This window comes from Giraffa tippelskirchi, chromosome 14 (genome assembly GCF_054371585.1).
Source record: "Giraffa tippelskirchi isolate mGirTip1 chromosome 14, T2T-mGirTip1v1.2.pri, whole genome shotgun sequence".
In the NCBI taxonomy this organism is placed as follows: domain Eukaryota; kingdom Metazoa; phylum Chordata; class Mammalia; order Artiodactyla; family Giraffidae; genus Giraffa; species Giraffa tippelskirchi.
This window is the reverse complement of record NC_137288.1, coordinates 36,857,521-36,885,423: the sequence shown is the minus strand read 5'-3', so window position 1 is coordinate 36,885,423 and position 27,903 is coordinate 36,857,521. Positions and strand designations below refer to the sequence as shown.

Here is a 27,903-nt window from a genome sequence, read left to right as displayed (position 1 = left end):
TTCTTCTTAAAGCTCTTATTTAAAAATTATATTTTATTTTTTATTTTTTGCCCCTACCACATGACATGAGGGATCTTAGTTCCCTGACTAGAAATAGAACCCGTGTCCCTCTGCAGTGGAAGCACAGTCCATACCCATGGACCATCAGGGAAGTCCCACTTAGCTTCTTTAGACTGGTTTCCTATTTAGTAAATTAATAGCATCAATAATAATTGCTGGCTTATTTTTAATACAAAATTATTTAATTTGAAAGATTTTGAGATAAAATATTAATCAAAAGGTATATTGTAATAGGTATTTTTTGGTATTTGGATTTATACTTCTAGTACCCTAGATTAATAATTTAGCAATAAATATTAAGTTTTTACTAAAAAGACAACATCCAAAAATATAAAAATATCACATATATACAAAAGTAATTCACTTATTTACAACCTTTACCTGTAAAGTATATTAGAAATTAAATTTTCGTACACCTATAATTGTTCAATAAAATATGAAAATCAAAAAGAATTTCTGTATCTTTGAAAGTTTTGTATTACTTTATCAAGTGACTGGATAAAATGAACTGTAGTTGGCTGTTTCTTTAACACTACAAGAAACAAAGAATTGCAGATAATGATATTAAAAAAAATTCCTGAGCTATGGGAGAAGTAGACTTCAAAGAAAACACTGGGAAAACTCATAGAAAAGCAGCTTTATTTTTACATTTAAAACAAATTTGATCTTGACAACATTTTTAAAGTACTTAACCAATTTTAAAATGTTGTCTACTTTATAGGAGCTATTGTTTGTAGAAATGAGAAGGGAAAATTTTTTTTTCATAGATACAATGACAATACAAATACAGAAAAGTATACATTAATGAAGTAAAGATTCTAAATTGAAAGCATGATATGCCCTGAAATTTTAAAAGATCAGTTAGGTTGTATGTGCAATTAGGCAGCACAAATCTTTTATTTTTCTCTTGAATTAAAAGTGCCGATTGCATACCAAAAAACAATGCCTGGAAATGATGCACGACATTGCTTTTAATTGAGTGTTTAATATGCCCACTTTGAAAATACAGCTCAAAGGTTTTTTATAATGAGCAAAACACAGAAAAATATATCTAAACTTCATCATGCTCTCATCATCTCTATAGTGTATGATAGTTCACAAATGATTTCTATAACTGAAAAACATTACTAACCTTGTAAATACATTCATAATATCTCATCAAAATAATATTATGTTATGAAGGATCAGACGTGCCATTTTTAGAAATGATCAAAAAAAATTAAAAAGTTATTTTAGGTTTAGTGAATAAATTTCCCCCATTTGACAATATTTTATTAACAGTGACAATTTTATAAATGATAAATTTCAACATAATTAGAAAACTGAGCTTATAACTATTTGACAACACTATATTTTATTTCATTGTCTGCACTCTACTACATTCCACCTCATCAAGTGTTACCCAGACTCACAAGGTGAAGTGATTTTCCCTCAATTCCCAAGAATTTGTCTCCTTTCATGATGATGTTTAAATTGAGAGGATTCAGTCAGACAGTTGTAGGATTGAGAGGATGAGGAGAGTTCAACATTGACACTTCACCTGACTCCTGAGAAATCTGTATGCAGATCAAGAAGCAAAGCTAGAATGGGATAAGAACAACGAACTGGTTCAAAATCGGAAAGGAATACGTCAAGGCTGTATATTATCACTCTGCTTATTTAACTTATATGCAGAGTACACCATGTGAAATGCAGGGCTGGATGAAGCTCAGTTTGGAATCAAGATTGCCAGGAGAAACATCAATAACCTCAGATATGCAGATGCCACCACCCTAATGGCAGAAAGAGAAACTAAAGAGCCTCTTGATGAAGGTGAAAAGGAGACTGAAAAATGTGGCTTAAAACTCAACATTCAAAAAACTAACATCATGGCATCTAGTCCCATCACTTCATGGCAAACAGATGGGGAAACAATGGAAAAAATGACAGACTTTATTCTCTTGGGCTCCAAAATCACTGCAGATGGTGACTGCAGCCATGAAATTAAAAGATGTTTGCTCTTTGAAAGAAAAGCTATGACCAACCTAGACAATATATTAAAAAGCAGAGACATTATTTTGCCGACAAAGGTCCATCTAGTTAAAGCTATGGTTTTTCCAGCAGTCATGTATGGATGTGAGAGCTGAATTATAGAGAAAGCTGAGCGCCGAAGAATGGATGCTTTTGAACTGTGGTGTTGGAGAACACTCTTGAGAGTCCCTTGGCAAATAGTTGGGGAAAAAGTAGAAACAGTGACAGGTTTCATTTTCTTGGCTCCAAAATCACTGCAGACAGTAACTGCAGCCATGAAATTAAAAGATGCTTCCTCCTTGGAAGAAAAGCTATGACAAACCTAGACAGTGTATTAAAAAGCCCATGATATCACTTTGCTGACAAAGATCCATATAGTCAAAGCTATAGTTTTTGCAGTAATCATGCATGGATGTGAGTTGGACCATAAAGAAGGCTGAGCACTGAATAATTGATGCTTTCAAACTAAGGTGCTGGAGAAGACTCTTGAGAGTCCCTTGGACGGCAAGGAGATCAAACCAGGCAATCCTAAAGGAAATCAGCCCTGAATATTCCCTGGAATATTGGGAATTCCCTGGAAAATTCCCTGGAAAGACTGATGCTGAAGCTCCAATACTTTGGCCACCTCATGGGAAGAGCTGACTCATTGGAAAAGACCCTGATGCTGGGAAAGATTGAGGGCAGGAGGAAAAGGGGGCAACAGAGAATGAGGTTGGTTGATGGCATCACCAACTCAATGGACATTAGTTTGAGCAAACATGGGATACAGTGAAGGACAGGGAATCCTACTGTGCTGCAGCCCATGAGTTCACAGGGTAGATCTAAGTCTACCTATTTTAGATCAGTTTCTTCCAACTCCCTTATCCCATCTCATCCCCTCTGACACTTCAGTCCAGTGTGTTTCAGTGTTTTCAAGCTTGCTTATTTCTGGATTATTCTACATTGCCTATGCAGTGGTGTAAGTCACGCCAACCTTAATTCAGGTGCATATTCCCTACACTGCATAAATAAGAACAAAATACAAAATTTTCAGGGAAAGAAAATTCTGAGAATTTCAAATCTAACTCACTAAAGAGGCTTATAGAAGATGTACTTTAGTAACAAGAAACACAACAGTGCCAATTAGAGATGTCTGATAAACAGAAAGAGCTGTGTGTTAAACTTGGAATATTATCAAACATTTATTATAAATTTAATAAGAAATTATCTTAACATAGGGATTATTAAATAATATAGACATAACATGAAACACGGAATATGTGTCAGGAAAAGATCATATGGCCCTTAAACTGCTCATGAAGAATCTAATGATATTGATTATGCTTCACATCCAGTAAATGTAATGTGTTCCAAAAATTCTAACAATTCGTACCCCCAAAACATGTAAATAAAATACATCTTAAGAAAAAATTCAACTCTAAACATTCTAAAGTGAGTTTCATCTAAAAATATGGTTTCAAATTATATAAGGCAAAATAATTAAGAAATAATAAAGAAATACACTATCATACTGAGATATATTTTAATATAGCTTTCACAGCAATTGATACATTAGTGAGAGAATAAATTAGAAATATAAAACAGTTAAATAACACAACTATCACAGTTCCCAAAATAAACCTATTTAGAACTGCTCTCTACTATCAGAGAAAACATTTTTCCAAAACCAAAAATTTATGCAAGTTACCTATATAGTATTAAATAAATTAGTCTTAAGGAAATATGAATAATATAAACTGCATATACTGCCTGTATTAAAAAGAAAGGATTTACATTAAAAATCAACTTAATATTTATTGGAGACAGAAGGGTTAATTTGTCTAAGAATGATCACAGACTGATTTTGAAGACAGAGTTTGCCTTTGACAAAGTTCCAAGAAATTGGTTAAGGTCCAATTTAGTAAAACTACCCAAATAAATGGAGAGACAGATCATGTTTATGTTTAAGGATCCCATCACAAAGATTCCATATCCCCATCATATAATCCATAAATGAATGTAATTCCAGTTATAACTCTAATAAAAGAATAACCTAAAACTCAAAAGGAAATATAAGATTGGGGGATTCATCATAACAGATAATCAAAACTCATTATACAAGTTTATTAATGTAGACATTAAGTATTGAGATAAACATGTTAATTAGAGGAAACAAAAAGAGAATAGAAAGAGAGATACACACAAAACAATAAGGAAGCCTCATAGTGACATAGGTGGTTCAATATTAATATATATATTAATATATAAAAAATACTCTAAATTACAAGTTCAAGTAGCCATAGTACAAAGCTAATGTCAGTATTTTTAAAATGTTAATTATGAAAACTTACTGTTTTTTCTAAAGCAGCTAATTCATTTTTTGATGACTTTGTTTCCCTCAATACTTCGGTCACTGCCTCTTCATTCTCCTCAATATTAATATTAACATCTTGTATTGATGTACAGTAGAAATCAAATAGATTGCTAAGTTTATCTACCTCTTTCCTAAGAGAAAAAACACAGTTGACTTTATCCACATTGAAGGGGAAACTATATTTTAAATTATATTTGAATTTGCTTCTGACTTAACAATGTAGATCAATGGAATTTATCTATCCCTAAATGTTTTTCATCCCAAAGAAGCTCCTGAAAAGTACTACTTAGATATAAAGAAGTAAATAGTGAGGAAAAAAACCAAAACTTTATGTTTCTGATGGAAAGAACTGAAAGAAAAGTGAATGATTTGTAAATTTTTAAAATAAGCCACCTTTTGATTTGATTTCAGGTGAGAGACCTAAGAAGCACCTTTGATTCAGAGCTTGGATAGTACAGGGATGGAAAGACAATTTTAAAAAAAGCAGAAAAAAAGAAGAGAAGAGAAGAAGCTGTACAAGTGGAAAGATCATACATTATTTAAGCTCTGGGACTTCCGAGGCAGTCCAGTGGTTAAGACTTTGCCTTCCAGTGCAATAGGGTATGGGCTTGATCCCTGGTCAGGGAACTAATATACTACATGCATCACAGCCAAAGAACAAAGCCATAAAACAGAAACAATATTGTATCAAATTCAGTAAAACTTTTTAAATAGTCCATATCAAGAGTGGTGGGAAGGGGTGGGAGGTGGGAGGGAGGTTAAAAGGGAGGGGACACATGGATACCTGTGGTTGACTCATGCTGATGTATGACAGAGGCCAACACAATATTATGAAGCAATTTTCCTTCAATTGAAAATAAATAAGTTTGGGGAAAAGGTCCACATCAAAAAAAAAATCTTTTAAAAATTAAAAAAAAAAAATATAAACCTCTGGTTTACTGTCTTGTCTCCTTGACAGTCACAGCAGCAAAAAGGAGTAAACTGCAGTTCAGGAAAATAAGTGGCTTACTTAAGGAAAAGTAATTTCTGAGGAGATTTTTGTTCCCAGGTGACCTTTCACAAAAAAGACCAGTGCTAATCTGTAAAATTACATAATCCTATATCTTATCTGGTAGGAAGAAAACAGGTTCCAAATATAAAAGTCACTTTAAAGTATGGTCTTATAGTTTGATGCATGAAAAAATACAGTGAGAAAATGACAAAATTATTATTTGCAGAAAATATTAGCAAGTAATACAGATAAGCCCAACTTTTTAAAGAAACCATAAGCAAAATAATAGAGTAGATTTATCTGAAACCCATATAAGAGATTAAAGAGTAAATCATTTGCATGTAATAGAATTCTACAATGCAATATGGAATGGAAAAATTACCCAATAGACAAACGAGCAGATGAGATAAACAAGAATTCACAAGAAAATAAATGCTAGTGACCAATAAATATATGGTGTGTTTACTGAATTTGCCCAGCCTCTCATGCACTAACTCTAATTTTAGGAGTAGAGTCAAATTAAACTGAAAGATATAATCGTACAACAGAAATGAAAATTAAAGCAACAAACAAATGAGCAAGAAGATTCTTCTTTACCCTTTCAAACCTGGAGAGTACAGGTTTCCTATCAGAATTCTATTGATCTTCCAGATCAATAATGAGTGGTTGGGAGTCTCAGCGTTTAAAACATACATGTGTGGTTCAATTTTCTTCATTTGAAGTTAATTTTTCTTCTCTCAATGTTATCCATTTCCCCAGTGCAGATAATAAACTACAGATTTTGACTGAGTAAGAAGTGAGCAGTTGCCCTGATCCATGGAATGCAGGAACTAATAAGTATTATTTTAGTTAACTTTTCACCTCTATTTCTTAAAGCATTAACTAATGTCATCCCACATGCTAGTAAAGTAATGCTCAAAATTCTCCAAGCCAGGCTTCAGCAATACGTGAACCGTGAACTTCCAGATGTTCAAGCTGGTTTTAGAAAAGGCAGAGGAACCAGAGATCAAATTGCCAATATCCGCTGGATCATCGAAAAAGCAAGAGAGTTCCAGAAAAACATCTATTTCTGCTTTATTGACTATGCCAAAGCCTTTGACTGTGTGGATCACAATAAACTGTGGAAAATTCTGAAAGAGATGGGAATACCAGACCATCTGACCTGTCTCTTGAGAAACCTGTATGCAGGTCAGGAAGCAACAGTTAGAACTGGACATGGAACAACAGACTGGTTCCAAAGAGGAAAAGGAGTACATCAAGGCTGTATATTGTCACCCTGCTTATTTAACTTATATGCAGAGTACATCATGAGAAACGCTGGGCTGGAAGAAACACAAGCTGGAATCAAGATTGCTGGTAGAAATATCAATAATCTCAGATATGCAGATGACACCACCCTTATGGCAGAAAGTGAAGAAGAACTAAAGAGCCTCTTGATGAAAGTGAAAGAGGAGAGTGAAAAAGTTGGCTTAAAGCTCAACGTTCAGAAAACTAAGATCATGGCATCTGGTCCCATCACTTCATGGGAAATAGATGGAGAAACAGTGGAAACAGTGTCAGACTTTATTTTTTTGGGCTCCAGAATCACTGCTGATGGTGATTACAGCCATGAAATTAAAAGACGCTTACTCCTTGGAAGGAAGTTTATGGCCAACCTAGATAGCATATTTAAAAGCAGAGACATTACTTTGCCAACAAAAGTCCGTCTAGTCAAGGCTATGGTTTTTCCAGTGGTCATGTATGCATGTGAGAGTTGGATGGTGAAGAAAGCTGAGCGCCGCAGAATTGATGCTTTTGAACTGTGGTGTTGGAGAAGACTCTTGAGAGTCCCTTGGACTGCAAGGAGATCCAATCAATCCATCCTAAAAGAGATCAGTCCTGGGTGTTCATTGGAAGGTCTGATGTTGAAGCTGAAGCTCCAATACTTTGGCCACCTCATGCGAAGGGTTGACTCATTGGAAAAGACCCTAATGCTAGGTAGGATTGGGGGTGGGAGGAGAAGGGGACGACAGAGGATGAGATGGTTGGATGGCATAACCGACTCGATGGACATGGGTTTGGGTGGACTCCGGGAGTTGGTGATGGACAGAGAGGCCTGGCGTGCTGCAATTCATGGGGTTGCAAAGAGTCGGACACGAGTGAGCGACTGAACTGAACTGAACTGAATGTCATCGATTCCTCAGCCTTTTAAAAATTTTTCAGTGCAAAAGTTGCCCCCATTGATACTTCAGATTTCATTATTCTCATATTTGCTAAATCAGAAATAAATTTAGAAAAATATAATGGGAAGACTCATTTTACCTTTAAAGAATTACTATAAAGTAGAGCAATCAAGACACAAAAGAATATACACTGTTTCCATTTATACGGAATTCAAGAACAGACCAAACTAACCATGGTGATAGAAGTCAGAATGGTGATTACCTCTTTCGGGGAATGATATGAACTGAGAAGGAAAATTTTTTAAAAAATTCTATATGCTAGAAACTTTTTATATCTTAACCTGAGGCATGGTGACATGAATGAATATACATATACATGTAGATAAAAGTCACCAATCTATGCATTTGATAGCACACATAATCGTGTTTCTATATGTCTACTAATTCTCAACTAACTAAAAAAACAGTGAAGGAAAATTAAACATACCTTTAACATTTTACTTAGTAAATCATTTATGACTCACTAACGCTTATAACAGAACTTTTAGAAAATATGCTTAAATGAGAAGAAAATTAACACGTAAGTTATATGGTGCAATAAATAATATTGAGTAAAGGAATTAATAAAAATATGCCTTTGGGCCCTATTTAAATATTATCTATAAAAATCACCAGCTAATTTTTATATTCAAAATTGAGAAGCAAAAATTTTAGAAAATGTTACAAGATGTAGAATGTTTCATTTGTAATTAATATGCACTAACATCTGTTTGTGCCAAATAGATTAATGAAATGTTGAATATACGTATGGTGTATATGCACAGAGACAGAAATAGATAAATGATTAAAATAAGAGATAGATATAGAAACATAATCAACAGCTTCAAGATATGTAAAATAAGAAAAAGAGTGTAGAAAATTGAGAGTATTATGATCTCAAGTAAAGTTCCTGCCTCCACTTCTTGGCCATATAACTTTGTAGGTTTGTCTAACTGACTTTGGCCTTAGTTGTTTGACTTGCCGTAGTCATTTGTATGTTACCAAAAAGGATGCAATCGGAGGCTTACGAAGTTCATGTGTCAGTGTACCCATTTGCTCTTACTCCTCTCCTATTATCCTGAGAATATTTCTAACAGACTGGAGAAACAGGGTACAGTCAAATCTCCCCAGTTTTCTCAGCTGAGGCTTTACTATATTAGCGGAAAATCAGAAAACATCTCTAGGTGGGGAAGATCCCCTGGAGAAGGGCATGGCAACCCACACCAGTATTCTTGCCTTGAGAATCCCACAGACAGAGGAGCCTGGGGGGCTGCAGTCCATAGGGTCGCACAGAGTTGGACACAACTGAAGTGACTTAGCACAGCACAAGGCTTTCCTAGGTTGGCGGAAAATTGGAAAACATATGTAACTGAATGACAGTGCAAATATAACAACTCAGGTAAGTTATGAAAATGATTGTATTCATTAAATAATATAGGTTTTGAGAGAGGACAAGATGATGGAGTAGAAATATCCTGAGCTTAGCTCCTCTCATGAGCACACCAAAATCACAACTATCCTCAGAACAACCATCAGTGCAAAAGACCAACCTACCAAAAAATATCTTCTACAACTAAAGACATAAAGAAGGAATCACACTAAGATAAGTAGAAGGAGCAGACTAGTGATAGAGTCAGTTACCATACCCCTGGGAGGCTGTCCCACAAACTGGACCACAATTACATTGCAGAGATTCTCCTAAAAGAATAACAGGTCTGAGCCCCACATCAACCTCCTCAGCCTGGGAGTCCTGCACCAAGAAGACGAACCTCCCAGAGCATTTGGCTTGGAAGGCCAACAGGGCTGACCTTTGGGAGTCCCAGAGAACTGAGAGGAATACAGATTTCACCCTTAAATGGCACACACAAAACCTCACACACTGTGGGACCCAGAGCAGAAACAGTCATTTGAAAGGATCCTAGGCCAGACCTATATGCTAATCTTGGAGAGTCTTACAGAGGAGCAGGAGGCAACTGCAGCCCACCCTAGGAGCAAAGACACTGGTGGCAGCAATTTTGGAGAGCTCCATCTACCTTGTGGACACTGGTACTAGCAACTACCATTGTGAGATCCTCCTTTTAGCTCATAAGCACCAAGACCTAGCCCCACCCAACAGCCTTTATGTGCCAATTCTGAGACAGCTCAGGACAATCATCTAACTGGGCAGGGACACAGTCTCATCCATCAGGAGATATCTGCCTTAAGACCCCTGAGCCCTCAGGCACCTTTGGAAATGGCTCTGCATTCCAGAAGGCCTAGGACCCTGGTCCTAGGGGGCAGGCATAAGTCCCAGACTCCCCAGGGCCCTGGTCATGCCCTCCAGGGAGCCTGCTCTAGCCTCTGGACCAGCTTCATCCACCAGAGAGTAGACATCAGACTCAAGAAAGTCAAAACCCCACATCATGTGGACCCAGCCTGCCCATCAGCAGCCCAAAACTTGCCCTAGAATCAACTGGACCCTGGCCCTGCCTATTAGGAGGCCAACACAAGCTTGAGGATACCCTAGGCCCCATGCTCAACTGTGTCAGTCACCACTGCTTCCACCAGTGATTTAACACGAGCTCTGGGATCCCTGTGTCCTACAACCAGACTCCACAATTTAGCTCTGCCCAGTGGTAGGCTGGAACTAAACCCAAGACCTGGCTTCACCCACTAGTGGGCAGGCAACAACCAGAGAACAACTTCTAGACTGTGATTCTGCCCACCAGTGAACATGCACTAGCCCCAGGGCTCCCTGGGTTTCCATAGCCAGTGACCTCATGACCCAATCTCAGCAACTAGCAGTCATCAGCCTCCACACAAGGCAGAACCTGTCAACCCATCAGATAAGGACCCGAACAAGCCTATCAGAGTGCCCAAAACAGGCAGCCCACCACAGCAGAAGGACCCACACAGCCCTCATTGAGAAATCCCCTAGAGCATATAGTTGGGTGATGAGAGGGGAGTGTGCTACTGGGATGCATATGACATATACAAAAGGTCACTTCTACAAAGTAAGGAAATGTAACCAACCTACCAGATACACAGAAAAACAAACAAACAGCAATTTAGGGAAAATGAGGAGACAGAAGAATATATTCCAAACAAGGAACAAGATAAAATCCCAAATGAAGAACTAAGTGAAGTGGAGTTAGGTAATCTATCTGAGGAGGAGTTAAAAGTAGTGACTGTAAAGATGGTCAAAAACCTTGGAAGAAGAATGGATATACAGAGCAAGAAGTTAGAAGATTTGAATAGAGAGTTAGAAAATCTAAAGCACAACCAAACTGAGATGAAGAATACATAAATGGAAATGCAAAATATACCAGAATGAATCAATAAATGTCTAAATGATACAGAGGAGTGGGTCAGTGAGCTAGAAGACAAAGGAGTGGAAATCACTGGTGCTGAACAGAAAAAAAAAAAGAATGAGAAGAAATGAGAACAATTTTGGAGACCTCTGAAACAATACCAAGTGCACTAATATTCACATTATAGGGGTTCTGGAAGGAGAAAAGAGAAAGGTGCTGAGAACATATTTGAATAAATAATAGCTGAAAACCTCCCAACCATGAAAAATAAAACAGACATCCAACTCCAGGAAGCAAAGAGAGTACCAAGCAGGATTAACTCAAAAAGAAACACACTGAGACACACTGTAATTAAAACTGTAAAAATTAAAGATCAAGTTGTTATTTAATCACTAAGTTATGTCCGATTCTTTTATGACCCCATGGGCTATAGTTCGCCAGGCTCCTCTGTCCATGGGATTTTCACAGGCAAGAATACTTGAGTAGGTTGTCATTTGCTTCTCCAGGAAATCAGATCCCACGCCTCCTGCAATGTCAGAGGAATTCTTTACCACTGAGCCATCTAGGAAGCCCATAAAGAGAAAATATTAAAAAGCAACAAGGGAAAAGCAACAAATAACATATAAGGGAACTCCCATAGGGCTATCAGGTGACCTTTCAATAGAAACTTCACAGGCCAGAAGGAGTGGCATGATATATTTAAAGTGATGAAAGAAAAAACTACAATCAAAAATACTGAGCAAGGCTCTCATCCAGATTTGATGAACAGATACAAAACTAAGCCTAAAAGAGTTCAGTATCACAAACCAGCCTTGAAAGTAATGTTAAAGTAACTTTTCTAAGCAAAAAAGAAAAGGCCACAATTAAATACATAAAAATTACAAAATGAAAAAGGGAATAGATAAGGCAATCATACGGTAAGGGTAGAAATCATCTATGCACAAGTAACTAGAAATGTTAAAAGACAAAAGCAATACAACAAAATACATTCACAATCAAGAGCTAAGGAATATACAAAATAATCAGATGGAAAATATGATACCAAAAACAATAACTGTGAGGTGGGAGAGTACATATGCAGATTTCTTTACATGCATTTGGAAGTAAGAGATCAGTAACTTATTAACAGTCAAGTATAAATATATAGATGGCTATAGAAAAACCTCAGGGAAACCACAAACCAACATTTATGATAGTTATAAACATAAAAAAGAAAAAAGAAATCCAAACATAACACTAAAGATAGTCATCAATTACAAGATAAGAATAAAGGGACAAAAAAACTTATAAAAACAATCCCAAAACAATGAACAAAATAGCAAAAGATACACAAGTAAGCACATATTGAAATAGACATCAGACATGAGAAAATATAAGCATCTTAATAAGTGCACGTTATCCAGATCACAGGATAATGTATAAATTTTTGTTCTTCATTTTACTTACATTTATTTGACTCTAGCTCCATAACGAATGTGACTTTTTCTACACTAAATGATTGATAAGTTTGAATAAATAAAGATTTTTATATCACACAGAAACATAAATAATTTAAAATCCAACTAAGAACTAGATGGATGTCGTAAAATTCAAATACATCAGAAATGTAATAAAAAGTCAATAATACACAAAATATAAATAATCTGAAGTGAAGTGAAGTGAAGTCGCTCAGTCGTGTCCGACTCTTTGCGACCCCATGGACTATAGCCTACCAGGCTCCTCCGTCTATGGGAATTTCCAGGCAAGAATACTGGAGTGGGCTGCTGTTTCCTTCTCCAGGAGATCTTCCTGACCCAGGGATTGAACCTGGGTCTCCCGCATTATAGGCAGATGCTTTACTGTCTGAGCACCAGGGTCTAATTAATCTATATGCATTTAAAATATTCCAGGCTATTAGAAAGCAAATAAATATGAGTTAATTAATGATATGCTATGTTTATAATTACCACAAGGCTATATAATTTGTTCTTATACTATCCCATTCTGGAATACTTTTTCAAATAGTAACTCTTTTACATTGTTAGCAGGGATATATATTATTATAGCATATCCATAGGCAATTTGGCAATATGTACGAAGAGCTTTAAAATGACAGAGAAAAATACTGCTTTAGGAATTCATACACAAGTAGTTTAACATAGGTAAAATACACATATTTTAATTTATATATTAACTTGGTAATAAGACAGATGTGGAAATTTAGATAATTTCGTTTCTCTTTATCTGAATTTCTTATACAGGAATATATATCACATTTTTAATTAATATTTTCATTTTAAATGGTATAAAAAACACATTTGTGGAAAATACTTACTTGTAGGTAGATATGCTTATTTCAGCATCACGAATATCCCTTTCCATTTCTGTTCTGTTTTGTTTAACTCTGAGTTTGGCTTTTTCAAGATTGTCTATGGCTTCTAGGAGTTCTCTGTGAACTTGTTTGTATGTTTCCATTACCTAGAAATAAAAATATGTATGCTAATACAAGCACTTAATGGCTAATTAAAATAATCAGACCACAGAAAGATCAGAGAAAGGTTTTAGAGTAGTTCTGATGTAGATTATAAACATTATTTATACTGATTTTTGTTCCCTATTTAGTCTATTGTTTAGCACTGCAAAGTTTCAGATTTCTTATACACCCTGAGAGGCATCAATACTAGGGACGTACAAAAGTTACCAAAGAAAATAACTTCACTATCCCAGTTAATATCACCAAAATAAAATCATTATCTTTTCACCTGCAAAAGTGAAAATAATAAGACTTTTTATTTGCTCTGTTGGTCAAATAATTTATTGTAGAAAAATCATACACCATCAATGAAAAATTGAAAACTGAAAAAATCACATTATCTTCTCACTCATAAATAGCCATTATTATCTTCAGGCAAGGGTCCAAAATATTTCAATTTTATTGTTTTCATTAATTATTAGAGATCATAAACCTTCTCCCTTCTCTCTCTAGCTCTCCCTTCTCTGTCAAACTAAAGGAGAAGGCTGGTTGTAGTTGTCATGGTTGGAAGGAACGACCGTTCAGAATGTCCTGTTGGAAAGCTAGAGGGTGAGGAGTAGAAGGTACTAGGTAGTGAGCAGTCCTTTCACCAGGGGCCAAGTGGTGGATCAACATGAAGCAGTACCCTCCTAACTAAAGCAACAATTTTCTTAATATCAGTTTGATTTCATTGTATTGGTTTTATTGTGATAGGAACAGTTAACATGATTGTCTAGTCTTCAACAAATTTTTAAGTGTATAAGATCCCCTAGAGAAGGAAATGGCAACTCACTCCAGTATTCCTGCCTGAGAAATCCCATACAGAGGAGCCTGGTCGGCTATAGTCCATGGTGGCACAGAGTCCAACAACAAAGTGCACAATACAGTAAACTGCAGGCATTATGATGTACAGCAGATCTCTAGAACTTATTCATCTTGCATAACTAAATCTTCACACCCATTGAAAAACAGCTCTCCATTTCCCCTCCTCAAGTCCCTACCAATCAACATCTCTGCTTCTATAAAGGTAACTATTATAGATATCTCATACAAGTGTAATCATGCAGTATTCATCTGTGACCTCTTTAGTACTTAGCATAATAATGCTCTCCAGGTTCATCCATGTTGTCACATATGGCAGTTTTCCTTCTTTTTTTAAGGCTGAATTACATTCCACTGTATGCATGCATCACATACATTTTAGAATTAGTTTGTCAAGCTCCACAAAGAGACCTGTTGAGATTTTGTGACTGCATTCAATTTACAGAGCATTTTGGAGAGAATGTTACAAAATTTAGCCTTTTAAGCCATTAACATCATTTATTGATATAGCACTTCTCAAATTCTCTCAGAAATATTCATAGTTTTCTTAATAGAGGCTGTGCATGTCATTTGTTACATTTATTCTAGATATTTTATATTTTATGCTCTAATGAATGCTATTTTTAAATAAACTTTTTTTAAAAATTTGTTTCTGGTATATAGGAAAGTATGGATTTAAAAATTTACCTTTGTATTCAACTGTAATTCATCTGTGGACATGTTTAAAGTTCATGTGTACATAGTTACATAATCTGTACAGCAAAGGAAACCATCAACAAAACAAAAAGACAACCTACCCAATGGGAGAAGGTATTTGCAAATCATACATTCAATATGAGGTTAATATCCAAATATATAAAGAACTCATACACCTCAACAACAAAAAACCAAACAACTCAATTTAAAAATGGGCAAAGGGGATAAACAACAAGTCCTACTGTATAGCACAAGTAACTATATTCAATATCCTGTGATAAGCTATAACGGAAAAGAATAAAAAAAGAATATATATGTATGTACATGTTAACTGAACCATTTTGATGCACAGCAGAAATTAATACAACATTGTAAATCAACCATAATTTTTAAAAATGGGCAAAGGGGCTGAATAGACTTCTTTGGGGGGGGTTCCTGTCATCTTGTTACATTCTTTTTTAAATTCTTATTAGGGTATAATTGATATACAATGTTGCATTAGTTTCAGGTGGACAGCAGTAAACATTTTTCTAAAGGAGATATACAGATGACCAATAGGCACAATCATGAAAAAGTGTTCAACATTACTAATTATTATGGAAATGAAAAAATAAACACAATGAGATTTTACCTCATGACCATGATGATGGTTATTATATATATAAAAAAAAGATAAAATAACAAGTGTTGAGAGAATGTGGAGAAAAGAGAACTCTGTGAACTGTTAGTGGGAATGTAAATTAGTGCAGCCACTATGGAAAACAGTAGGGAGACACGTCAAAAAATTAAGAAGAGGACTAGTATATGACCAGCTAGTCCACTTTTGGGTATTAACCCAAATAATGCGAAAACACTAATTTGAAAGATATAGGCACCCCTATGTTCACTGCATCACTATTTATAATAGCCACACAATCGAAGTTTCCATCAAGTAATGAATGCATAAAGAGATGTGGTATATAGAATGAATACTTGTGGCTCACTTCAGTCGCCAAGTCATATCTGACTCTTTGCGACTACAAGAACTGCAACACAGCAGGCTTCCCTGTCCTGAAGGGACTATCTCCCTGAGTTTGCTCAAACTCATGTCCATTGAGTTAGTGATGCCATCTAACCATCTCATCCTCTGTCGCCCCCTTCTCCTCTTGCCCTCAATCTTTCCCAACATCAGGATCTGTTCTAATGAGTCGGTTCTTTGCATTAGGTGGCCAAAGTACTGGAATTTCAGCTTCATCACCAGTCCTTCCAAAGAATATTCAGGGTTGATTTCCTTTAGGATTGACTGGTTTGAAAGAATACTACTCAATCACAAAAAAGGAAAGAAATCTTGCCATTTGTGACAACATGGAAGACCTTGAGGGTATTATGCTAAGAGAAATAAGTCAGATGAAGAAAGACAAATGTCATATGATTTAGCTCATATGCAGAATATAAAAAACAAACGAAAACATCCAAATAAGTGAACAAACTAAACCAAAACAAACATGTAGGTACAGAGAACAGAGAGAAAGGGGAGGACAAAATGGGTAAAATGTGTTAACTATATGATGATGGATGAAATATATCATGGTTAAGAAAAAAAAAGAGAAGGCACAAATAAATATCAGGAATGAAAAAGGAGACCACTACATATCCCCGGTGGCTAAGTAGTAACGAATCCACTTGCAATGCAGGAGACTTGCAGGAGACATGGGTTCAATCTCTGGATCAGAAAGATTCCCTGGAGTACGAATTGGCATCCCACTCCAGTATTCTTGCCTGGAAAATCCCATGGACAGACGAGCCCAGCGGGCTGAAGTCCATGGGGTCACAAAGAGTTGGACACGACTCTTTAAGTGAACTGAACTGAACCCATTCACAAGTGTGATCTTCAACAACTCTACTTCCCCTCCCTAGGCAATATCTATGTCCACTATCAGGGAGAAACACACTAAAGTTATTACTTTAGGGATACCAGTTCACACACCTATTGACAAAATTTAAAGTATCATAATAAAACCTTGACAAAAATGTGAGGTATATCAGTTAGGATTGGGTTTGGTTGTACGAGAAGTAAGTCAAATAAACAAGACTGCATTTTCTTTTTTTCTCCCAGAAATAGATACACGGCTTCTTCTGCCTTTCTATTCAGCCATCTTGGATACTGGTCTCCATTCTCAAGGTTGCCCTGTGCTATAAAATGTAAGTCAGAACTGCAGCTGTCATATCGGGGTTGCTGTAAGTTTATAAAACGGCTGAATACAAAAGGGTGTGGCTTTTGACTGAGTCAGTCCATTTCAAAAAGCTTTCCTAGAAAAACCCTGTATAACTACTACCTACATCTCATTAGAAATATCATGAGTAAAGGCAAACTGAGAAATGACCTTTACCCTGACACACTGCCATCCAAATAAAGGGTGCTACTTGTTGTTTTTTGTTCACTTAGTTGTGTCCAACTTTTTGTGACCCCATGGACTGCAGCACGCCAGGCTTCCCTGTCCAGTGTTAAATAAGGGGTCTATTATGATGAAAAAAGGATACTGCTAGAACCCTTGTTCACAGTAGATAAATGGGACATCTCCAGCACTGCTATTACTTTAAGAATATAAACTGTCAAAGACACTCTGGAGAGCAGTGTGATTTTAACTAATGAAGTTGAAAATGTATACAACCCAGGACTCAGTAAATACTCCACTAGATATGTAGCCAAGAAAAATTCAAATGCACAAAAAGAGGAACATGAACAGGGCTCCTTATTGTTTATAGTCAAATCAGCACTGTAGCTAAATATGGGGAACAACACACAAGACCAGAGATATCTATTTGGTGGAATTGAAAAGTAAAATGAATGGACTAAATCTATGTATATCAATAGTAGCTGGAGCTCCAGAATAATGTCAGATTAAAAAATAAATAGTCCACCTGGTAAAGAATCCACCTGCAATGCAGGAGACACTGGTTTGATTCCTGGGTCAGGAAGATCCTCTGGAGAAAGGACAGGCTACCCACTCCAGCATTCTTGGGCTTCCCTGGTGGCTCAGATGGTAAAGAATCCACCTGCAACATGGGAGACCTGGGTTTGATCCCGGGGTTGGGAAGGTCCCCTGGAGGAGGGCATGGCAACCTACTCCAGTATTCACACCTAGAGAATTCCCTTGGACAGAGAAGCCTGGTAGGCTACAGTCCATGGCGTCACAAAGAGTCGTACATGACTGAACGATTAAGCACACAGCAAACAAAAAACATTACAGAAAGTTACAGAATGTTGGATAATATTAAAAACAACAGTATGAAGTGTACATAAGTTGCGTATGTGTGTATCAAATTATTCAAATTTTGCCTGGAAACAGAAGTTCATGATGAAGTTATCTTTTGGAGAATGATGAAGGAAAATGGAACAAATATAGGAGATATTTAATGACTTAATTTACTAACTTTAAATGATCAAGAACAAACATGATACAAAATTAAATTTGTCCATTTAGTAGCCATAATAAATAATTTATTTTTCTATGATATGATGCCACAAGAGGAGATTAAATGTTAATCATTAAAAAGACTTTACATGTCGGTTATATGTTTTCATCAAGAATGAAGTTTACTGATATAGTATACTTATATTCTTTCTCAGTTCAGTTTATAGCTTCAAATAATACCACATTGTTTAACATCTCCAAAATCATATTAGTAGACTGAATAAATACAACTAATATTCTTAAGTTTAAACGTAAGGTAAGAAGACACACTTTAAATGAATATCAATCAACTGTATTGATAGATAATTTCTTTAAAAGATAAATAGTAGGCCAGTTTTCAATGAGAATGAAACCTTTCAAGGTATGTTAACTTCTTAGAGCTGAAATTCTTATAATTAACAAACAATATGTAAAATGCACAGCCATTCTTTTATTCACTTACCTCACATTTTTTCTGGTAATATTCCCTCAGAGATATAAGTTCGTGGTCTCGCTTTGCAAGCAGTAGAGGGTGATGTTTAATCATATAGTCTATGTCTGCTTTAAGCTTTGCATTAGTTTCTGCTAATTTCTCCTTTTGCTCTTCCAGATGTTTTCGTTGATGAATTTTATCTTCAAAGTGCCATCGTAGTTCTATTATATCTCTCAAATAGGCCTCATGTTCTAGACATACGGTGAAAGGACAAAAAGAAAATCTAAATTTAAAACAAAAACTCCAGAAGGACATCTCTGTCTGATAGTAGATATGAAATATAAATATGAAATATGAATATAAAAAAGCAGAGGCATTACTTTGCCAACAAAGGTCCATCTAGTCAAGGCTATTGTTTTTCCAGTAGCCATGTATGGATGTGAGAGTTGGACTATAAAGAAAGCTGAGTGCCAAAGAATTGATGCTTTTGAACTATGGTGTTGGAGAATACTCTTAAGAGTCCCTTGGACTGCAAGGAGATTCAACCAGTCCATCCTAAAGGAAATCAGTCCTGAATGTTCATTGGAAGGGCTGATGTTGAAGCTGAAACTCCAATACTTTGGCCACCTGATGCAAAGAACTGACTCATCGGAAAAGACCCTGATGCTAGGAAAGATTGAAGGAAGGAGGAGAAGGGGACCATAGAAGATGAGATGGTTGGATGGCATCACCAACTCAATGGACATGAGTTTGAGTAAACTCCGGGAGTTGGTGATGGACAGGGAGGCTTGGCATGCTGTAGTCCATGGGGTCGCAAAGAGTTGGACATGACTGAGCGACTGAACTGAACTGAACTGATGAAATACTTTAGTTTCAGAAATTACTTGTTTTTCATTTTTATGTTTTGACCATACCGTGTGGCATGCAGGATCCTAGCTCCCTGATCACGGATGGAACTATGCTTCCTATAGTGGAAGTGCAGAGTCTAAACTATTGGGCAGCCTGGGAAGTCCTTAAATTATTTTAGTATTCCTTCATTCACCATCAAAGGGATTAAACTACAAAAATAACTTGAAATTATAAAAATAATAACTCATAAAAATCAATATTAATATAAGAAATAATGTTTATCCACAAAAATAAATCTTATAGTGAAATCTGAATGATCTCACATAGCAAAATTAAGACAAACAAAAATGCACAGATCTAGTGATAGAACTAACATGAGTATAGCACGGCCTATAGGAAGAAATGACAAAATGTTCTCAAACAATTGAAATGGGAATTTGAATAAATGGATAAAAAATTTTTGTTCCCTATATAAATATCTGAAATGATACATATGGAAATTTCTTTTAAATAAAATAGAAACAAATTATAAATTAAATTAAATGTCAATTAACAGACTAGGACAATTTTAGAGAAACTATATAAAAGATTCCCTCATTATATCATTAAGTTTCTAAGGTTAACCTAACCTTGAACTCTTGGAATAAAATTCAGTTGGCTAGCTTGGGGATCTTTTCATCTTTTGAAAAATAAACTTCTTGGTAGGTTTTGGTGTTGTATTCACTGAGGATACTTTGCATATATGCTCATGATTTTGGCCTGTAATTTTGCATATTTGTACTGTATTCATCTAATTTGCTTTACAATTTATACTAGCATCTTGTATCTGTTGCAGTTTCTTTTATTTCTGTTCTCTATGATTTTGTGGAAGTTTGAAATTGCATGTAAAGTTTCATTGCCCTAGTATGTATGTATGTGTGTATGTGTGTATGTGTGTATGTATGTATGTGTGTATGTGTGTATGCTGCAAGAAAGGATTTTTACTTATTAAGTTAGTATCCTTCCTTTAATGGCCATATGTATATTTTGGCTCTCTATTCATCAGTCCATTTTTTCTGTGAATTTATCCAGTTCATCAGGTTTCAATAGTATTCTAAGGCATTTGTTCTGTATATCTTCCTTATTATTAATCACTGCTCCATTTTTAGATACCATCGGCATTTCTAATTGGATTTACTCATATATTTTCTCTATGTTCTTCATTAATCTTACCATTGGTTTTCCATTATTTCCTTTATTATTATTCTTTTATTGATCTAACATTTAGCTCTGAATATCTTCAGAATTATATATATTTCATTATTTAACCATTTTGTTATTGGTTTTCTGTTTTTTCTTTGTATTTATTTTGCTTTTATTTTTCTAGTCATATATTTCAATAATTTTGATATCATCTTCTTTCCTGAATATGATAAAAGCTATTGATTTTCCTTTAAATAATAATTTAGCTTTTTTCACTTATGTGAAAATAATTTTAGTAAGTTTTAATGATACAGTTCTAAATGTTTTCTAATTTCTTATATTTGTGAAATGTTTGACACCATTCCCTTTTAATTTTATCCTAATTAGTAGTACTTTTGTTTTAAAAAGTTGGTCACCATATCCTTAAGTATTACCATCATTATCTCTGTAATGATCTTCTATTAGATATTCATCATTCTTTTTCATGTTATACTCTATGTCTTTAAATATTTAATTTATATTTTCCTTCGTCTTGTGTACCTTTGATGTATTTCATGTAAATTTTTCTAGGTTTATACTTATTACTTTTCCTTAGTCTAACAGACCATTTAACCAGTTATTGAGTCTTTAACTTCAAGTAGTAGATTTTTAATTTCTAGTAAGTCTTTTTTAGTCCCATTTTTCTTCCTTTTAAGAAACTATTTTAAAAATAGTCTCTTAGTCCTTGCTTTTATTTTCAAACTTCTCTTTTTATTTCATAAAACATATTAAATATTCTCAGTTGCTAAGTCATGTTCAACTCTCTGTGACAACATGGAATGTAGCCTGCCAGGCCCCTTTGTCCATGGGATTTTTCCAGGCAAGAATACTGGAGTGGGTTGCCATTTCCTCCTCCAGGGGGTCTTTCCAATCCAGGGATTGAGTCTGGGTCTCCTGCACTGGCAGGAGGATTCTTACCATGAGCTACCGGGGAAGCCCATTAAAGAAAATCATTTTATAATGTCATGTGCAATCCAATATCTGAAAACTTTTTGAGTAAGATTACGCTGTTTCTACTAACTCACACTTACCAAATCTGTATTCTTGTGTTTTATGATACTTGATATTGAGCTATTTCTTATCTTGAGACTCTGAGACATTTCCCTGATACCTAGATCGAATTTTCAGTCTTTCAAAAAAGAACATCTGTCTTTCTTCCTGAAGATGCCTAGCTTTACCACCAACCCACAGTACATTTAAATGACATTCTCCACTGTGTATTTTCAGATTCACAGACAGCAGGAATACCAGTCCCAAATCCATGTAGATCAGTACATTGAGAATTCTTGGAATACTGTCTGCTTTTCCCCACTAACTGAGTGAAACAAGCAACTTTCTTTGCTATTCAACTGGAACAAAAGGTTTACTCATGATTCATGCTTAATGCTAGAAAGGAGACATTTGGACTCTCAGTTTCATGTAATGACTTCTAACCAGACTTGTCATTTGGGTGAGACTCAGGCTTTATCCCCAGTCTCCTGTACCAAATAGATGGATCAAAATGAGAACTGAAGGATATTAGGATTTCAGGGATTCCCTCAAGACTGAATCTGTCATTGATGCCTATCTCCAAAAAAATCCCATTCCAAACTTAAATGTTGGTTGTAGTGCATTTCTTTATTTATTTAAAGCTTATCAGGGTCTTTTACTCAAGAATTTTTTTAAATTAAAATAAATGAACAACACCTGGCAATTGAAAAAGAAAAAGTTTTGGTATCATTAGTTTCTTCTCAGATTCACCAGAGAAATAAATCATAGTTGGAGATTTCAACACCCAACTCACAACAACTCAATAAACAACTACACAGAAAATTCAGAGAGAGAAGACTTAAACAGCACCATCAACCAATTAACACATTTATAGACACTTCACCAAACAACAGAATGTACATTAATTTTGACCAAACAGAATGTTCTCCAAAATATTTAAAATGCTGGATAATTTTTATTCTAAACAACTTTAATGTGACTAAAATGTCTCTGACTTAAATTAGAAATCAAAAGAAAAAAGTTGGGGAAAAATTGCAAAAAATCCCTAAATAATTGCAAATTAAACAGCAATGTCTAAATAAATAATAGATCCAAAAAGAAATCACAAAAATAATTTAAAAATATTTTACCTAATTAAAATAAGCTCATAGCATATGAATATTTATGAAATCCAACTAATATAGTTCCTAAAAGTAACTTCAGTTCTTAAATGTCTACTCTAGAAAAGAAGTAAGGTATTGAACAAATAATAATCAAGGCTTCCACTTTATGAAGAGAAAAATAGTACGTTAAATAATTCCCAAAGAAAGCATGAGAAAGGAAATCAGAGAAGAAATCAATTATACCAAAGCTAAAAAAAAATATGAGAAACTAAGCAAAAATTGACTTTTTAAATAGATCAACAAAATTGTTGTGCCTTTTGGTAAACCAAGGTGGGAAGAAAAGAGCCAGAAAGTACAAATCACCAAAATCAAGTATGAAAGATATGTCATCTCTACTGCTATTATAAATATCAAAATAGTTATAAGACAATATTAGGAACAAGATTAGGCAAGCAAATAAGACAATTACAGTGAAATGGACAAATTATTTAGAAGGCTCAAATGATCAAAACTGACTCAAGAAGAAAGAGAAAAGAGACTAAAAACCAGTAAATAAATTAAATTAGCTATTAAAAGTATGTTGACAATTTTGGACTTAAATATACATGAATAGAAAACTCATTACCTGGACCCTGGGTAGAAAAATAATGACTTCAAAGAAATAAAAACCCAAATTTAAAACTTGTAAAGATTGAGATATCAAACTCAAGCTAAGAAATTAGTAATGGTCTAATTCACTGCTCCGGAATCAGTATAACTTCAAGAATCCTAACAGAGGCAACAAAAGCAGTTGAAGTCTAACTGACTTCTGTAGAAAATACAAACAGCTCAGTATCAAGGAGAGTCATCAGAAGAAAGAACAGTAGCTCATTACCCTCTCCTTTGGATAAAGATGGTTTCTTGTCACACTCATTTGTGATTTAGACATGTTACTTATATTACCTGAAGAATGTGACTAACAACAATAATTAATATCATCTTTTTTTCTCTCAAAGGTGTTTTGGCTTAAATCACGGGTTATATAAGAATCCTAATGTCACTCATTTATAAAGCATGTGAACCCTGAATTAAAATTGTTACCCTATGATAACATAGAAAAGCTTCCAGTCTCAGAAGGATCAAGTAGTCTGGTATGCTTGATAAATACTGCATTTGGAAATGAAAAATCCAAAAACCTTAGATTATTTAACACTTGATCACATGTCCCTCCTTCTGTAATCTAAAAGATAGAGTTTTCCCTTTTAAACATGTGTTATCTACATGACTTTTGGAAACATCCTAGGTTTCTTTGCCTGCTAGAAGTTCCCAATGTGAATTTACCATTGAATTCACAAAAGATGCATATAATTCCTAAAATATCACTTAGAATTCTCTCATTTTCCTAGATTTAAATATGTAGCTGATGCCACCAACTGGCAATCACTTTAAATTTCTAAATTTCTAGTAACTGAAATATTATAGTCATTACAGGAAATATGTGCCAAATGTTTGCATGCTCCTTGGGTACCATAAATTCAATGGAATTTCCAACAAATACCAAATGACAGCAGGTCCAGGTTTGTTCAGTGAAGTCCCAATTTATGTCTGCAAACACAGCATTATCATTAATAGTATGTTTCAAATATACACTTGTTTACATGCAATATAATATGGTCACTTTAAGCACAATTAATTTTTTAATTCAGAGCTCAATTAATCATCCATGCTTCTCTAACAAAGTAAATGACAGTATGAAAAATCCTGATTATTACCATTCTGCACAGCTAATGGGATTTCTTGAAGTTTCCAGATTGACCAAGAATCAATTTGTGTGCTAATCCTTTTCTTTCTTGATTTTTGTCGTTGTAAAGCTTCTTCAGCTTCTGCCCGATCAGTCTCTAGACTTTTAATGAGATGGATGGCCTCTGATAGCAGTGTTTCCATTTCCTGCTTTAATTCAGGACACTTTTCATCTTAAAAGGGAAATATGTATTCATATTTGTTAATAAATAAGCCTGTAAGCTGAATGGTAGTGGTGGGGGAGCTGGGGAACTAGTTGTATTGCTATCTTTTAATATTTATATATTTACCAAGAGAATTTTAGAAAAATGAATTAGTCTTGTTAAGACAAGTTTCATTATAATACAATCATAACATTAATTATAACCTTTGAAGACAGATTTTGAAATGAATATTTTATAAGACAATCAGAATAACTAAGTATCAACCAACAGCTTCACACATAATATTTTTGAGTGAAAAACACATGTTCCATTCACAAGATGTATTATAGAGCTTTATTTTGAAACTATGCTTCTGTTTCCTCCCACTGTATGGGAAAAGTGAACCATAATGATTACATCAGATAAATACTGAAAATCCTCAGATAGTTCTTAGGAACAAGACACTTTATATTCTTTATCTTATCAGATAATAACATCCCTAGTTAGCCTTGCCATAAATTCATCATCATTTACAAATTCTATTTATTCAGTTATAATACAAATTAACTCCTTTATGAGAAACATTTGGGACTCCTGCTTCACAGCTCTGGAATGATAAGGTTTAATGTTAACAAAATTATTAACATGGGTATTCATTCATCTATTTATGCAAGAAATGGGTAGAGAGCCTGTTACATTCTAGGCAATATGCTCTCTCCCTGGAGGTTGGTCAGTAAGAAAGATGGATATGACTCCCATTCTGGTGAGATTTATACTTGTAAACAGTGGCTTTTGCCAAAATGTGACATGACAAAAAGATATAAACAAACACAAAGTGTCAAAAAAGGCAAAGCCTCTAAAGAGCTGAGGCTGGAGGGAAAACAGTGAAACTGGATCAAGAAGAAAGGCAACTAACAGTAAACTTTGCTTTATTTTGTTTTCTTTTTCTTTTGGACAACAAAGACATTAATTTTTTGCTGGAAAGTAGTATTACATAATGGTTATTAGTGCAAGCTCACCACTCACACAGTTTTTATTTCTAACCTAGTGGGCTTGTTAAAGAAATTCAGCATATGCATAAAAAGAAACAGGTTTTTCTATTGTAATGCACAAAATTAACTTTTTCTCGCCTGGTCTTTTATTTGGGCTCTATTTATTTGGTCTATTGTCTTTATTTTTCAAATTCCACAATATCTTAGACACTTTATCTTCTATAAACGGTCTGTTTTTTATTACAACATACACATTAAACACTGTTCTCCAATCAACTTAACATTCATTCAATTTCTATAACAGGGCTTCAGTTGGAAAGATATGATGGAGTTAATGCCAGTTAAAATTAAAGCACTTCTGATTGGATATATATGTGTTTTACCAAAGGTGTCCATTACATTTGTGCAAGATGTCTTTTATCCTGTTTCTACAATAGCAGTCTAAAACAAATGCTCTGTGTATAACTTAAGGTGTCTCCAATTCTATTTAACACCTCTCTGGATTTTTTTTCCAGAATACCATCTCAATTAGTTTTACTGTTTCATATGGAATAAGTGAGCAACCACCTGCATTTTTATTAGGGCGTGGGTGTGCTCAGGCGTTTCAGCCGTGTCCGACTTTTTGCAACCCTATGGAAAGACTCACGCTCCTCTGTCCATAGGTTTCTCCAGGTAAGAATACTGGAGTGGGTTGCCATGCACTCCTCCAGGGAATCTTCCCAACCCAGGGATCAAACCCACATCTCCTACATATCCCTGCCTTGAAGGTGGATTCATTACCTATTAAGCCACCTGGAAAGCCCCATATTTATCAGTAGAAACAACTTAATTACAATAAATCTTCCTCATCCTGATATTGTCTTGTGTTTTAGTCAAATATACGTGTTTATAATAAACATAATTGGAATTAGTTTGTTATTGTGACCATTAATACATTGATATTTTCTCCTAGAATTTGTCATTGAAAAATTAAGAAATAATTGAATCAGATTTTCACTTTCATTATAAAAGGCAAATACAAAATATTCATGCTTTTACAGAGTCCTGAGTTCATTAGTTATCCTTCACTAAAGGAAGGCATTTAACAAAGTTTTGTCGCACAAGTAGGAGGAAGTGTTTAAAATAATGCCAAAGATATATTCAAATATGTTGAAATAATTTTAATACAAATTTTTATACTAGTATAAAATTATTATACGTTTATATTTGGAAATTGTGACTAGAAGGTAAGTCTTCAAGGCTATGGTTTTTCCAGTGGTCATGAATGGATGTGAGAATTGGACTATAAAGAAAGCTGAGCACCAAAGAATTGATGCTTTTGAACTGTGGTGTTGGAGAAGACTCTTGAGAGTCCCTTGGACTGCAAGGAGATCCAACCAGTCCATCCTAAAGGAGATCAGTCCTGGGTGTTCATTGGAAGGACTGATGTTGAAGCTGAAACTCCAAGACTTGGCCACCTCATGTGAAGAGCTGACTCATTGAAAAAGACCCTGATGCTGGGAAAGATTGAGGGCAGGAGAAGGGGACGACAGAGGATGAGATGGTTTGATGGCATCACCGACTCAGTGGACATGGGTTTGGGTGGGCTCCAGGAGTTGGGGATGGACAGGGAAGCCTGGCGTGCTGTGGTTCATGGGGTCGCAAAGAGTTGGACACAACTGAGAGACTGAACTGAACTGAACCATATATATATATATATATAAGAGCTGTAATGTCCAATATGGTAGCCATGAACCACATGTGATTAATTTACATTTAAATGCAAGTTAAAGTTAAACTTAACATTTAAATTCCTCAGTGTCACCACCTTTTAAGTGCTCGCAGCTACATGTGGCTAGTAGTTACCCTACTGGACAATGAGATAAAACATATTTCTATTATCACAGAAAGTCCTAATGGACAGTACTGGATTACCATTCACTTCTTGAGAAGTAGACAGGGAAGGACCTAGAGCAGTATATAGTATGTTACAGTAATTAATAAATATTTGTTGAATAAGTATTCAATCAAACAATACAGAAGGCTCTTACTTCTGCTAGACACTC

The 27,903-nt window shown here is 35.0% G+C and overlaps 1 protein-coding gene across 11 annotated transcripts in view; it reads right to left on the bottom strand.

Moving 5' to 3' along the window:
• CCDC178 (coiled-coil domain containing 178) overlaps window positions 1-27,903 on the bottom strand; it is a 365,952-nt gene that overhangs the window by 273,648 nt on the left and 64,401 nt on the right. For all 11 annotated transcript variants that reach the window (XR_014074818.1, XR_014074817.1, XM_081562576.1 and 8 more), the window contains 4 exons: window positions 24,696-24,896; window positions 18,812-19,032; window positions 13,220-13,362; window positions 4,401-4,554 (listed from right to left, as the gene is read on the bottom strand). Coding sequence is in view for 9 of the 11 variants with exons in the window: in XM_081562576.1 (XP_081418702.1) it covers window positions 4,401-4,554; window positions 13,220-13,362; window positions 18,812-19,032; window positions 24,696-24,896 (719 nt within the window). In the remaining 2 variants the exon portion in view is untranslated. The remainder of the gene's footprint in view (window positions 1-4,400; window positions 4,555-13,219; window positions 13,363-18,811; window positions 19,033-24,695; window positions 24,897-27,903) is intronic.